This window comes from Aythya marila, assembly GCF_965140915.1.
Source record: "Aythya marila genome assembly, chromosome: 3".
Taxonomy (NCBI): Eukaryota; Metazoa; Chordata; class Aves; order Anseriformes; family Anatidae; genus Aythya; species Aythya marila.
Genome location: NC_139044.1, coordinates 41562964 through 41578035, shown reverse-complemented (window position 1 = coordinate 41578035; position 15072 = coordinate 41562964). Strand labels below are relative to the sequence as shown.

The window sequence follows — 15072 nt, the reverse complement described above, 5'->3', positions numbered from 1 at the left end:
CATTCAGAAAGGATTTAGGCAAATTCATGGACAACACTGAATGAATGAAATAGGCAAAGATGCTCTTACTAACAGCCTTAAACCAACAATTGTGGATACTGGTGGAATATTTGGGGAATGAGTGGCAAAATAGTAGTCATTAAATTCCTAAATTGCATTTGCCTTTGCTATTGAAGCAGGAAGTACTGGGCTAGACAGTCTGCTGGTCTGCCCAAGCAGGACATGAAAATTCTTATTTTTCTCTACTTTCTTTTCAATACAGCCAAAGGAAGGGCATGTGTAAGTTATACACTTTACACTTCTTTTCTGACTGTGAACTTTGTATGCCAAGACTTGCCTGCAATGATGAACCACAGTGAATTCTCCATACCAAAAAGCATGTGCAATGCTGGAGCATGAAGAGATATAGAGCTGATCTAGCACCTATCTGACTAGCAGCAACAGGGCTGTATGGTTATGTGGCTGCTGGCTCATCACATGGCACGTGGAACACATAAGGGCCATGCTGGCTGATACCAATAATGATGGTAAAGCTCACTCCTTAACAGGCTTCCCAATAAATCCATGCATGAACCTTGCCAGTGTACAGATGTGTCAGCAGCCACTGGTGTGCAGAAAACAGGCCAAATTCAGCCTGTCTCAAAGGAACTAACAGCAACTGTTTTTAAGCAGAAGATGTAGTCTTCAAAACTGGAAATTCAATGGCCCTTTTCAGACATAAATGCGATATAAGTAAGGAGGCAAACAATCACAAGTATCAGTGAAACATTTACATTAGTATTTCCACTGCAGTTTCAAGGTATTTCAGTGTAGCTAACAGGCAGAAAATAAAACATGGATTGTAAAGCTTATCTTGATAAATAATGATGACCATGTAGCACCAAACAGTTTCGGTCTTCCTAGACTACAAAAACTTTCAGCTTGAAACTTCGAATTTTTTTTCAGTGTTTCAACTTACCTTTACTGCACTAAAGCAGAAAGCATATAGGACAATCAGAACCACAAAGCTTCGGGAAATGCTGTAGAGTGCAGACACAAGCCCAGCAGCAGCTGAAATAAAGACACCACAAGATAACTAATTTCCTCATATATGAGGAAGTGCATTAAAAAACAACAACAACCAGTTCTTGCATCACAATAGATGTACAAATTAATAAAAGATATTACAAAGCTGTTTGTTGAGAGAACACCATAGTGTCGCAAACAGCGCCCCAAATCAGCTCACTAAGCTTTACAACTAAGACTGAAAGCTTGATGTCACTGTATTCCCTGTCTCTTCCATATATCTGAGGTCCCCCACTATTGCTTTCTGTGCTGGATGCTGCTTTGCCAAAATATCTGTATGCTTCATGTTGCTACAGAGGAGGAATGAAGTTATAGGCAAATCAGGCAACCTTCTAGTCAAGCTCTATGTGGAATTTTCTTCCTTCCCTCTGCTCCTGAGATTCAGGCTCTGGTATCATCCAAAAGCATCCTAACTTGCTTAGTAAACCATGATTTGCACTGTATTCAAGATACGTGAATGAACTTAAAGGGAGAGAGAAGGATGCCACCTCATCTCTAACTTCCTGCAAAAGCTTCCAAAACCAGGGTAGGAAACAGTCTCAGACAGACTTAGGAGTTCAGCACTCTCCACAATGGAGACACATGGGCTGCAAAACAGTCCTCTAGTTAGGTTTCAGCATAAATTAATCATGGGATGGGGACTTTATCAAGGTATTTCCTCCAAGTCTGCTCTATGAGACAAGAACCAAAGCACACCTAAATCATCAGTACAAGCTTTAACCACTTGCCAAAGGCTCTGCCTACAGTAGCAGTAACAACGCAGTAACTGCGGGTATGTAGAATGAAAAGTGCTGAGGATGTCCTATCCATGATACGTGTGCTTTGAGATGCTTTACTGCAGAGTATCTCTCATTTGGTCCCACAGACCCTACACTCATAAGTGTTTGGAGTGCATTAGGTGAACCCTAATAGCGAACCTTCTAGTGAGCCCTTTAAGTTTCATCCAAACCAAATCCAGGCTGCATACTCACACATCATTTCATGATGCAAAACATGGTTAGTGGGAAGAAGGATATAGTTTGTTTCTGATCCAAACTAAGATGACAGTGTAGATCTTATGTACGCCATTTTTCTCTGTTATTTAAGCAATAATGAAAAGCAAAACACCACCACCGAAAAATTATGTGCTGTCTCTCATTCACATGGGTCTTGTTTAATCTGACTGAAATATCATAATAAATCATAACCAGTGTCATGTCAACATGCCTTACACCATCGAACAATGTGAAAAAAAGTAATTTCTATTTTTAAATGGAGTTTTGAGAGTGTTTTTTTTTTTCTATTCAAAAAGTTGTGGGGGTTTTGTTTGTTTTTAAAATAGTGATTCATATTGGGCATGGCAGGGAAGAGCTCTTTGGTGTTAGCCATATTCTACAGCCTATAGCACAATTTGAATACAACCATTTAAAAGAAAAAATAATCTAAGTATTAGTATTCACCACACTGTTAAGTTAATACCATTAGCTCTTTGAACTCTAACATACACTGTGATCTAAAACATGCAATAATATCCTTTACGGAGACGCACTCAGAAAGTGATAGCTCAGGCTCAACAGGCTACTTACCAGAACCACCAAAAAGCAACATGTCTATTTGCTCCAAAAGATATATACAGAAGGTGTTGATTTGAGGGAAAAGACCAAGAAGGGAAATTGCAGGAAAGCAATATAAAAACACTAAAGAAAAGAGAAGGTGGATGTTAGAACACAGTCATATATCACAGCAAACAGAACAGGCATAATACTGGAATAAAACATTACAATAAATTCTGAGCATTACTCAAGTGAGCATACTTTAACCTTCGTCATGATTATTATATTTTACTTATTTATACTAAATAAATTATTCAATTTTACATGCAAGGAAATAAGGCTCAGAGGTTAAATATATTTTGGATAAAAACATTGGCAGAAAAATAGCGTTATGTAACCTCCTTACTGCTTCTCAAATACTTGGAAAGTTATATTTAGTCAATTTAAAATACAGAAAGAAATCTTAATTTGCAGACTTTGGAACTTCTTCCTTGAATCTGCAAAGGTTTAAGCACACCTACATGTATAATGTTTCAATATAAGCAAACAAAAATATTTTAATAGCTGAGACCCTCAGTATCTTGACTATCACTGTATCTTCCTTCTTCTGGCAGAAATCAACAGAGAAGACCTATGGAAGTATGTAAAAATGGGACAAACCTACAATCATACTTCCCCAGAATATTTCTCTACCTTCCAAAAGTGTAGACCTTAACTTTGCAGTGGTGAAAGAATATTAAAGACAGCAAAGCAACTTAGGACTTAAACCCACTATGCCATCTTCTCACAGCTTCATCCTATACAGAAATGCTAATTGAAATGGCTGCCTTACAGTCAATGAAAAGCAGGAGCCATAATTTGGATGTCTGTGCTTCTAGTCTTATGTTCTGTTTATTTCCAGCCACTCCTCCATCTTACCCACTTCTCTTAGCTCCCCTCTAGAAATTGCTAAGCATAGCTGTCCAGCAAAGCATTTAAACACACACTTGACCTAAGTCTCTAGCAGCATCAGCTTTCAAGGATATATGCACATGATTAATCATATCCTTGGTGCTTTGTCGAACTAGTACCAGAACATTCTCCAACTTGAAGGACAGAGACGTGTGTCAGCCATTGTTCCTTGTAAACAAGTATGCATTTGTTAGTTTACAGGCTAGGAAGGCTGCAGTTTCCTCTTATTCATTCTTTTAAAGAGCAAATTAAACAAATCACTAGTATTACTTAATCCCCCACCCACTTCAGTCAAATTTTAAGAAGGTAACAATAGGATTTGTGTTCTTTGTTGAATGCTAATTTCACATTTTACTTCCAGCTCCTCTTACTAATGCACATCATGCTAAAATAAAACAATACACTGAGTTTAATCTGACAGCTTTTATCTTCATCCTATTATACACTACTAGTATCTAATATTGTAAATCTTGCTGAGGAAGTCAAACACAGGAGAAGAAATGACATACTTAAAGTGTTAAACACAGACACAGCTCACTTACGTATACTTGCACTCGCAATGCACCCTTTCTCATGAATTCTTGCCATGGAAGGAGTTATACTCCTCCCATATATAAAATTGGGATTTCTTTTCTTTCTTTTTACATGCAAATGCCACTATCAATCTTCCTTTACCACTTTGTTCTTTTAGGTATTCCACCAATCCACACCAAGCCAACCAAAGACTCCTGAAGAGGGGCAATGGCATGACAGCAAACTGCCCAGGAGGCCACACGGCCTCTCCATGTGATCAACTAAAGATCCCCAAAACTCACTGTTGAAAACTAGCTCCTCAGGCAAAGGAATGGCAAAACTGACAGAACTCATCTCAGACTACTGACTAAAATGACAACAAAGATGGTGAAGAGTCTAGAGGGCAAGACAGATGAGGAGCAGTTGACATCCCTTAGTTTGTCCAGCCCCAAGCAGAGCAGGCTGAGGGGAGGCCTCATGGCGGCCTGCAGCTCCCTCACGAGGGGAGCAGAGGGGCAGGCGCTGAGCTCTGCTCTCTGGGGACAGTGACAGGACTTGAGCATGAAGCAGTTTCAGGGAAGGTTCAGGCTGGATGCTAGGGAAAGTCTCTTTACCCAGAGGGTGATCAGGCACTGGAACAGGCTCCCCAAGGCAGCAGTCATGGAACAGAGCCTGATGGAGTTCAAGAAGCATTTGAAAAATGGTCTCAGACACATGGTCTGATTTTTGGGTGGTCCTGTATGGAGCCAGGAGTTGAACTCAATGATTCTTGGGGGTCTTTTCCAACTTGGGATATTCTAGAATTCTGTAACTTACAGTTCAAATGAATGCCCTTGCTGTAGCAACCTCAAAAAAACCTGCATGACAGTAGGAAGAGGAAGGACAAGACCTGAGACACAGTACTGTCAATGCACCAAAATAAATAGTGATGAATAAACAAGAAGAGAAAAGTTGTTTGACTACAGCTATGTCCTCACCTCACTCTCTCTCTGATAATAACTTGAATAATCCTAATTACTTCTGTAGCTAAGGTAGGTTTGTTTATCTCCTCCAGCATGAAGGAGCACACCAGAGAGCAAAATAAACAGTTGTCACTTACAAGAGGATTGAATTTAGGAACAGTACTTTCTCTTGTGGGAAAGTGACAATAAAAGGAGCTGATTAATCAGTTGGAATTGCATTATGAATTCCAGAGAGAATGTTTAAACAGCACACATTTCCACACAGAACACCTTCAAGAGTTTGACCACTAAGAGATGCTATTATGAGCTGCTGGCATTTAACACTGCAGTTTGGAAGTTTCTTCTAAAGGAGGATCAACCAGATAATAGCCATAGGAAAACACAAATTTTGACTTAGAGAACCTTTGGGTCTTTTGAGAAAGGAGGAATGATAAATATGTGGCAATGTCACTGCAAATATTTTATTTTATTATTATTTTTTTTCCAAAAGGGTGATTTCATTAAAAAGATGCATCTGGGTACTAGTCCACTTGCTATGTGATAATACATATTGTCAAAGGAAAATAAATGTGTTATTTGGTGAGAATTAGTCCTTCTGTTCTCCCCTTCTGAGTGTAGCTGAAAAGAATATTCACACAAGCTTTCTCCCCCTGACAAAAGCTCTGTCATTACTGGAAGTAGCAAGTTGAGGACTTCCTACCTCCAAATTCTGCCAGTACCTGATACTTTTCCGAGATTTCCATCAAATAATTTCACTCCTCTCTCTAATGCTCACGTGGTCTCATCATAAAAACTACCGTGCATGTAGTGCATGATGATTTTAGCCACTGCAGCACTTACTGACCAATGCACCTCCGTCTGCACCTTTACTTGCACTACATATGTTAATCTACCACAAACATCAACTGAACTAAGAAATTCAAGTTGAAACCCATAGTTAGAGTGAATTAAAGGCATGATCCCTCAACTAATATAAATAAATTGCAGAACCATCATCAATTTATGAAATAAAACAGAATCTGATCCTAAATAGATTGCTTCCAAAGAACTGGACCTGTTAAGAGACATTTCTTAAGTAATTAGGTTACACATCTAATACATTTCCACTGATTTTCTTCTTAACCTCGTTTCAAGACTTTGATCATAGCATGCTATACAGCATCACACCAGTTCCTTGGTGAGTCCTTTCTACAGTTTTTATCACTAACTTCTTACCATAGTAAACACCTGAAATAGAAAATTTTTCCTTTGCTCAGTGCTCTGTGGTGTAGAGTCAAAAATCCACTGATTTCCCAATACATCAGTTCTGAGTACCACAATAAATTATGAGTAAAATACAAGCTTTAAAGTAAATGTAAAATGACAAACATACTACTTATTTATTATTAGTTATATGGCTATATACATGTACATATATCTATATAGATAGTTATTGTTAAAAATAACCAGCAGATGGGTAAAAAAAGCAAGAGAACAGCAACCCATCATTGGTATGTCGTGGGGCCAACTTCCCTCCTGATTTTATTACCTACAACAAATGCTCCTGTACCTTAAGTGACTAAGGGAATCTACTCAAAGTGCAGCAAGAGGCTGGAAGATGACAGACTACCATAGCTTAGGCAGAGCTGCATTGTGAACACCTGCAAGGATTCACAGGAGCCAGAAGTTGTGACTCCCAGAGAGACAAAGCAAGGAAGAGCCAGAGTGTGGCCTCAAACATCACTTGAACAAATATACCTGCAGATGTGCCAGCTCCCAGAGCTGGCAAAATAATAATGGGGGAACAAGCAAAGGGAAATGGTTTCTTCTCCCTCTCCTGTTAAACAGATGCCAGCTGGTGAGATGAGCCTATATTTCCTCTCTCCGCTCCCCCTCCAGGATGTTTCAAGAATCTGCTCCAGGATCTCTTTTGAGGCCAGTCAAAATTAGCACATTTATAACCACGCTTTTTTTTTTTTTTTTTTCTCTCCATACTGGTTGCTATAGTTTTTCATTTATCTCTATCCCAGGAGTCATTTAAGATTCTTGTTGAATTATTTATCAGCATTTTTACTGTTCACCTTTGATAGGCAGAGAAAATAAGATGTAAGAAGAAACTTTAATGAGACCAAAGGAAAGTAATGAAAGAAGCTAATGAAAATAAGTGAGATGCAGGTCTTCATTATTCCCCTGTTTCTGGTGAGAAGGATTGGGAGTCAATGAACCCACATGAAGGACCAGAAGACTTTTCCTAAAAATAGCAACCTTTCAGGCAATAACAGCCTGACTTAAGTATAGCAAAATGCAAGTCCGATAGTCACAGGTGAACAATGATCTCAAAGGTCATACACTCTCTAGCACAGTTTTTTTCTTCTAACACAGGACATTTTTCTGGTTCTAAATCCCAAGACTAATAACTTCTCTACTTCATACCTAACAGCGTTACACAGTTTGACCCAAGTCCAGTTCAGCATTCATACCTGTAACACAACTACAGCAGCAGCACAGTTATAGACTGAAAACGCACAACTGGAAGAAGTGTCCTGACAGAACAGGGTATTTCCAGCTCTAGCTACCCCAAATTAGTGCTAAGGACCATAAGTACTATTTTGGGGCAATACCTGGATGCCCTTAGCCACTTCAGGATACGATTCTAGAAGGAAACAGGTTGGAAAGGCTACTGCAGATTGGCGGTTCCACACCAACACATCATGTGGACAGCAAGATTAAACTAAACCAAGAAAAAGCGTGTTCTTCATGAGCAGATGAATGTTCATCTGAGGACTTGGCAGAGATTAGCTTCCAGGCATTAAATTTAAAGCTCGACTTATTCTACAGTAACTGCTCCACATAGACAAGCCCTTACAAAGATTAACTGCATTTCACAGATGATGTCTTTTGCTAATAACATCAGTGACTGTTAGTTTTCTATAGAGAATTTTCTATGAGCCTCATTTCATTAAGAACTCTTTTTACATGAGGGAAGGTTGCCAACTGCCCCCCCCCCCCCGCGTGTCTTAAGTCATTCCAAATGTTTCTATCAATTTGACTCAGAGTTGTGCCTCCATAACATGCATTTGATTGCCAACATGGGAAAACACAGACTTCCCCAGCTAACACTTAATTCATTTTTACAGTCTTAGGAAAAATATTGACTCACCTATTACATGGTCTCTGGCTGACTGGAGAAATCTAGGCGAAAAGAGCTTCAAGCCATACATTGTGTAAACTGAAGGATTTGTGTCTTTAGATCCAGCATCTAGCAGCAAAATAAGGCCACACAATATACAAAAATATACAGGTCTGCTGTAGGTTATGATTTTATTGTGCCCCTGGCATGGAAAAAAAAAAGAAAAGAGCATTTGAATTTTGTATTCACTCTCCTACTGTGTGCTCTACATTAAACTGGAGAGAGTTCAGGAGTCAGACAAAATATTTTAATATCTTATACATACTAATTAATAAGAAAAATGTAACAAGGCATTTTATCTTCTCCAGAGGAGACTTTCAAAAGGCACAAAAAGCAGTTAAGACTAACTCTAGCAATCATTTATTCTTTCGAATATCTAACCTTCTGGACCTTTCAAAACACGCTAATTACAAAAGAAGTTATTTTCTATAGAAAAAAAAAAATCTCCATCTGTCTGAACCTTTCTTTTCAACAGAAAGATTTTTTCTCTATATTACTTCTATTTTAATGACTGTCTGCTTCAGTCAGCTTGGCTAATACTTATTACTATTTGAAATACAAGAGTATTCTGGGAAGCAAAAAAAGAAAGTCATAGAGCACCTGCTAGTTGTATTATGAGGTGTGGCACTTGATTTTGGCAGCTGTGGGCATGCTGTTCTCCTCTGAAACTTTCTTTAATCCATGTTGTTCCCTTGCCTCTGCCTTTGCACTAACTGTCCCTTGGAATCAGCTTTGTCCCCACAGCCAGCTGTACAGGCATGCCTACAGCTCAAAATGAACTTGTGTCCACTTCTGTCAGGATCCTGCTCTAATTGTTCATATGTATGCTGTTGGTCCTTGGTTTTAAATTGCCTTAGTTTTTGAGCCTACCTAATGCCACGGCACTTCACTAAACCCCATGGTGAAGGCACGGAACATGTGCAGTGATCGTCCCTGGTATGACCGTTCACAACACTGACAGCAGATGCCACCATGAGACCAGATGAAGAAGCTAATGGCATCTTTTCAAAGAGAACCTTTTGTCTCCAGCAAGGCCAAAAACACATTCAAAAGGAACATTCACCATTACAGGCATTTAGAAACGCATTTTAAAGTAACAACTGAGTTGGCCTTCTTCCCAGACTCACCCTGAAAGGGCAATGTGTTAAAAAGACATCTCAAACCCTTGAACAAACTGTCAGTCTGCTCTCAGGACGGTCTTTTTTCATGACTACTTTTCCTTCCATTGATGTCCTTTGCTTGTCCCCCTGCTGGCATGGGTAAGGCCAGTACTGTAGTTTTGTAAGTCAGGGCAGTGTTGGAGGTGACTCAGCAGGTAGAACCTCTTCTCTCTTGATTATTAAACAGATGCATCACAACGGTTTCAAAGGCATCACACTCCCCTTTAGAGAAACTGGGCACGGTGCAAGATGCCAGGTTGAAAAAGTTATGGAAGTTGCTACTTTTCAACAGATGTCCCATAACAGTGCATAACAGAGTTAGAGCAGAGGTCAACTGCCACTGGTTACTGTCCCACACTAAATTGCAGCACGTGCACATCATGAAGCCATGGTTTTATAACAGTGGAGGCTAACACCTTCCCACTCCTGCCCTAAAGCAGGTACACTGTTTATCCATCTGCTACTTTGGAAAAAATACATTCTATGGAAACACTTATTCCTCCACCCGCAAGAATACAGAATGCTTGTGTGCGTGGATGCACGTGGTACTAAACATCTGCAAAATTCCTTTCCCCAGACAGCTGCATTTCAGCGCTGCATTAAGGGATTCCTGTTGGCCACCTGTCTCCTCAGTGCCATTTTGCCCGCATAAGGAAAGCAAGACAAGACTTCTGCTGAGGGGAACCTTTCAAGCAAAAGAACACAAACAGACACATTGCACCAACTTTTTTTTTTTTTTTTTTTTTTTTTTTTTTTTTTTTGTTTATCTCAACTATTTGACATCATTGTGGTTCCTGGAAGGGGTGACACCAACAGCTCCTGGCCTTTCCGCTCCAAGCAGCGCTTTGAAATGCTAATCCAAATACAAGGATCGATCCTTACCTTACACCTTCCATACTCATCTCTAGTATGCTTGATTCAAACTAATCCTACAAAAAATTGTTGTGGGGTTGTGGGCCAGAGAGAATAAAAGACACTTAAAAAAAATCTTAATAGTTCTGGTAGCAAGCTAAGGAGTAAATAAGACATTTCAAATGCTTGCAAGTCAAAAAAGATTTCTTCAGTGTGAAAAGCCAGGAGCAGAGTGACAAGGATTTGTGTTTGCCTTGCAAAAAGTTGCTGTGAAAGTGTTCTTATTTGTGAAGTGTAATTTAAGTGAGTATAATAAAAGGTCGTTTCTTTCGAGTCTACTCACTGATTTGAAACAGCAACTGTATTTGTTTGGCTGCCAGCCAAGCTTATATGTTAGCACAACTATTAACAGATCTGTACTCTCTTTTGGGATCAATCAGTTAACAAGGTGGCAGATTGCTGGGAACTAGCGTGCTTATATTGCACCTTACATTCATGGAATATGAATCTCGTCAGACTGACAAATGCTAGCTGGTGTTTAATAAGAGTTTCAGTGTTACTAAAGTACTGCGTGTGTAGCTTGATTTTGTTTTTTAAATACCGCACGCATCCATGAAAAAAATCATAGGAGAGTTGGGAAAAAACCTGACTTTAAGAACAGACAGGTTATAATATTATAAGCATATTTTTAAACTTCAATTCATTTATCTTAAATACAAATTGTGCTTTAGGAAAAGAAATTAGTAAATATTGCATCTAAACTGCTTAATGACTTACAGCCTGATGCACATTCCAAAGCAAGGACTTCTGTTGTGATATTACAGTCCTGTCTTATCTCTGGATTTACGGAACCCAGATTTTACTTTTGCATGGTAGTTATTTGAAAGCAGTTGGGTAAGACTGAGGTGATGACTAGAAGTCCAGAGGTTCAGATCTAAACATCTTTCAGTTCCAAGCAGAACACCAACATACTCAATTAGGTTTACATCAAGTATTTAACTCTTATGGCTAAACAGATCAGTCTTAACATGCTAATAACAACAATGCTAGTTAGGATTGAGGGAAAAGCTTTGAAGTGTTGTCTGAACAGTCTGCAAAATGTGAGTAAATACTACTTTCCTTATTTTTCAGGTGGCACCAGGGGACAAGACAGAATCCTGAACTGGAGTTACTGGGTACTTTTGGACCAACAGGAGCAAACCAAAGAGCACTGATGCATTTGGAAGGACACTGGCTGCACAGCTCTTCAAATTTTCACATACAAAAATGATTTTCATCTTGGTGAAACTGCTCTGCTCTGTATCCTCCTTCAGACGAATTTAAATAGTAAATCTGGGTTTCTCTTATATTTTACATCTAACTTATCAAACAGTAGTTTCTCAACTAAGAAACATCGGTGAAAACTCTTGCTTTCCCTTAACTCTGCCAAATAAAAAAAAACACTGAGTTTTTCAAGGTCACATTTCTTAATTCAGAAACACATTCATGTCCTACAAACAGAGCTGGTACATCTCATGTTTTGATAAAAATATGAAAATTTTCAACAAAGGTAGAACAATTTCATCAATACTTCAAGTGCAAAGTAAAATAGCACTTCTGACTGCAAAGCATTTTGATGAGGGAAATTTCAGAAAGACATTAAATAATTTTTGCTTGTGTGCAAACATGCAAGAAGACAGACGGAAAGCTTTATAGAAAAGAAAAGTGTGTGTCCTTGGTTCTAACAAAAAATCATACAGGAACAAATTAAAAATAGTTTTTCTAAATCCCATACAGCACTTTAAACTGACTACGGTAGTTACCAAACTGAGTTAGATAACTGCTTTGGCAGGTAATAAGACCAGGACAATGAAGTTATAAAAGTGATTCAGTAGATCTTATTAAGAGCTTGATCATAATCCTTCAAAGCTCGAACGCCTTTGTAGACCTGAACTAGATCCTGAGCTACACAGGTGTCTTATAGGGATTTACAGACAAGCTCTCATGATCCTTTTATATAGCAATTTACTACAGACACAACCTTTATTGGCCAATTTGCCACTGCTGCTGCTAAACAATAACAAGAAATTTGCAGTTATCAAAGCCACTTGACTATAACCTTGAAATGCACACAGCTAGGGTCTCTTGAATCTCTGAATTCAATATGCTGCAGTCATTGGTACCTCCCTTTCATTATGCTGTTAATAAACTGGTTAAACTCACATTTGAAATGGACTTCATGTTTTGCTCCCCATCACTCCAGTGAAAAGGCTATTCCAGACTTTCACCAGCACAAAACCACATACCCCTGTGTGAAGAGAAACCTTAAAGCTCCCAGCTCCCATTCAACCAGACCCGAAGAGGCTAAAGCACAGGGTAACAGGAAAGTTATGCTCTCATCTTGCAGCAGGAAACACTCCTAAACCTACTGCTATGATAAATGCTGGTAGCAAGTATAAGCTGTAGGACTGGTGCTGTACAACATGAGAAAATTCCAACTTCAACACTAAGGTTGATCAAAAGAGAAATATATACATTTTTACTCAATTGTGATAACAACATAAAATTCAAATTATTAGCTGAGTTAGAATTATTTCTTGCCCCATATCATGCTGTGACAGCTACAGTCTCTGATTTAAACACTGATTATTGTCTTAATACTGTCATCATGACAAGATCTGAGTTTCAGTAGAGAGAAAAGATCCTTTCTCCAAAAAAAAAAGAAAAAAAAAATGTACCAGACTTCACAAGGATTAGTCAGCAACCTTTTCCTCAATACCATGATGTGAATACACTGGCACTTGGAAGGAGTTTAGCCAAAGATTTATGCATTCCTAAACACTGTTTTCTGAATTCACCGGGTGGTCTTTAAAAAAAAGTCTTTCAAAAGGGTATAAAACTAAAGATGAAAAAGTCCCATCAAGCAGTAAGAAAGCCTGCTTGTGAGAGTCCCAGAAGAAATTTTGAACCTCCTGGGTACACAAGGGTAACATAAGGCACTAGAGGCTACTCATGAATCCAAGACTATAAACTAATTCAGCGTGCGAATCTGTAGCTGCCAATAGTTCATTTCACCCTGAAAAATCTCATCTGCATTTTCATTCATGGACATGGTATTGATCATTCAGTAATCCCCATGCTGATCTGTATCCTCACATTAACATCAAGAGATGTTATTCTCTTTAATTTTAATGTAGTCACATGTATCATGAAACAGTACAAGGCGTATCTTTTCTTGCCTTCTTGTTCTCTTATTCTTCATAGTAGTCACTAGATCAAGCAAGCCTTTACAAATACCTATCGTATTATATAATGAGATGTAAGATATAACGTAGATATAGCTAGTCTTCTATTTTAATTTATTCTATAATGCCTTCCATCTTTAAATCCTGCGTGGAAACAAAATGCATTTTATTTCCATTGGCTTTCTATAGTGCACTAAAGAGTATGCAAGAAACTGTCCATAAGTTTTAGAGAAGCCTATGGAATACGGAAATATGTCTGTTACTTTGATGCAGTGTTACATGATGAACAGAATACAATATGATGAATAATACTTGTAACTGTAGTGTTGTGCAAGTCTGAAATGCAAACCCAGATTCTGCACAAAAAATATTATTAAACTTCATTAGCTACTTTGTCCTTAATGCTATAAAAAATGTGGGCTAGGTACATTTATAATGAAGTTTTGATTACAGGTTTGCCACTCATTTTAAGCAAATGTGCATGTTACTAATGTCTGTGTAAGTGCAAACTATTTGATTATGGTTCCCATTAGTATGCCTTCACACGTGCTACTTGAACTGACAAATTGATTTTAGTGTAAAGCTGTTTTTTGTTGACTAAGATAGGAGTATTTCTTTAAACTAATTTAAAATATTACACCATAATGAATGCAGTGAATCTGTAAATAAGTTGCTGTGTATTAGCCTTCCCTACTCTTCACAAAGACATGAATTTCCTGTGGATGTGCAGCATACACTTGTAAATAACCTCAATTTCAAGTTCAGCCTGTAGTTCAAGCTTCTAAACTGACAAAAATAATTGCTCCCTGCCAAAGGGAAATAATCCAACAGACCTGCAGTTTTCAACATGCTGTTTTGGAGCCCTGAGGGAAGAGAGGGATTCCTCAAAAACATTCAAAGAACAAAGTAAGAAACATTAGTATCTGGGCAGAGGGTGTAAAAGCAAGTGAGGTACCACATCATTACTGGAATGTGTCCCAAGACCAGCAAATCAAAAGAACTGAGAAACCGTGACAGATGTAGGGGTCAGTTTTCAGCAGTACGTTGATGTTCCAATCAGTCTTATAATGAAGATAGATTTGAGTAAGGAACTGGCTCCATTCAGGGTGGTGTCACTGTCAGAGTTCGGTTTCTCAGAATATACTCAGCAGACAAACTTAACAGATCCTTAGAGCCTGCATTTACCCACAGATTTGGTCCTTTCTCTACTACATAGGCACTGAAGCAGTGACCATATTGTAACAAAGGCAAAATCTACACCATTTGATGAGCTAGTAATACTATTGAAACTTACAACTGCAATACCAAATTAAAATAAATAAATAAAATCCCTTATCTCAAAAAGTCCCAACCGACCAATGACCAAGGTTCTAATCCAGAACAATGGCTGTGTTCAGCCACTGTTTCCAAAGCAAAGTGAAGAAAATGCTTGCCTGATGCCACAATGTTGAATTTCAGAAAACTGGTCCAGATACATTGCTTTAACCATGTATTTCACTTTTCTAATTGCAGTTACAAATTCAAATGACTTAAGGCGGTATCTTGTTCATTTTCATAAATCACCTAGAACGGCAAAATACTTATTCCTCTGTTTCACTGAACAACTGACTGTTTTACAATACATGTTATAACAAAGGAGAAAGA

The 15072-nt window shown here is 38.4% G+C and overlaps 1 protein-coding gene across 1 annotated transcript in view; it reads right to left on the bottom strand.

Annotated features, from left to right (window-relative positions):
• PCNX2 (pecanex 2) overlaps positions 1 to 15072 on the bottom strand; it is a 151987-nt gene that overhangs the window by 94911 nt on the left and 42004 nt on the right. The window contains exons 13-15 of the mRNA XM_082757622.1: positions 8163 to 8334; positions 2631 to 2741; positions 959 to 1050 (exon numbers count right to left, since the gene is read on the bottom strand). Coding sequence (XP_082613748.1) covers positions 959 to 1050; positions 2631 to 2741; positions 8163 to 8334 — 375 coding nt within the window. The remainder of the gene's footprint in view (positions 1 to 958; positions 1051 to 2630; positions 2742 to 8162; positions 8335 to 15072) is intronic.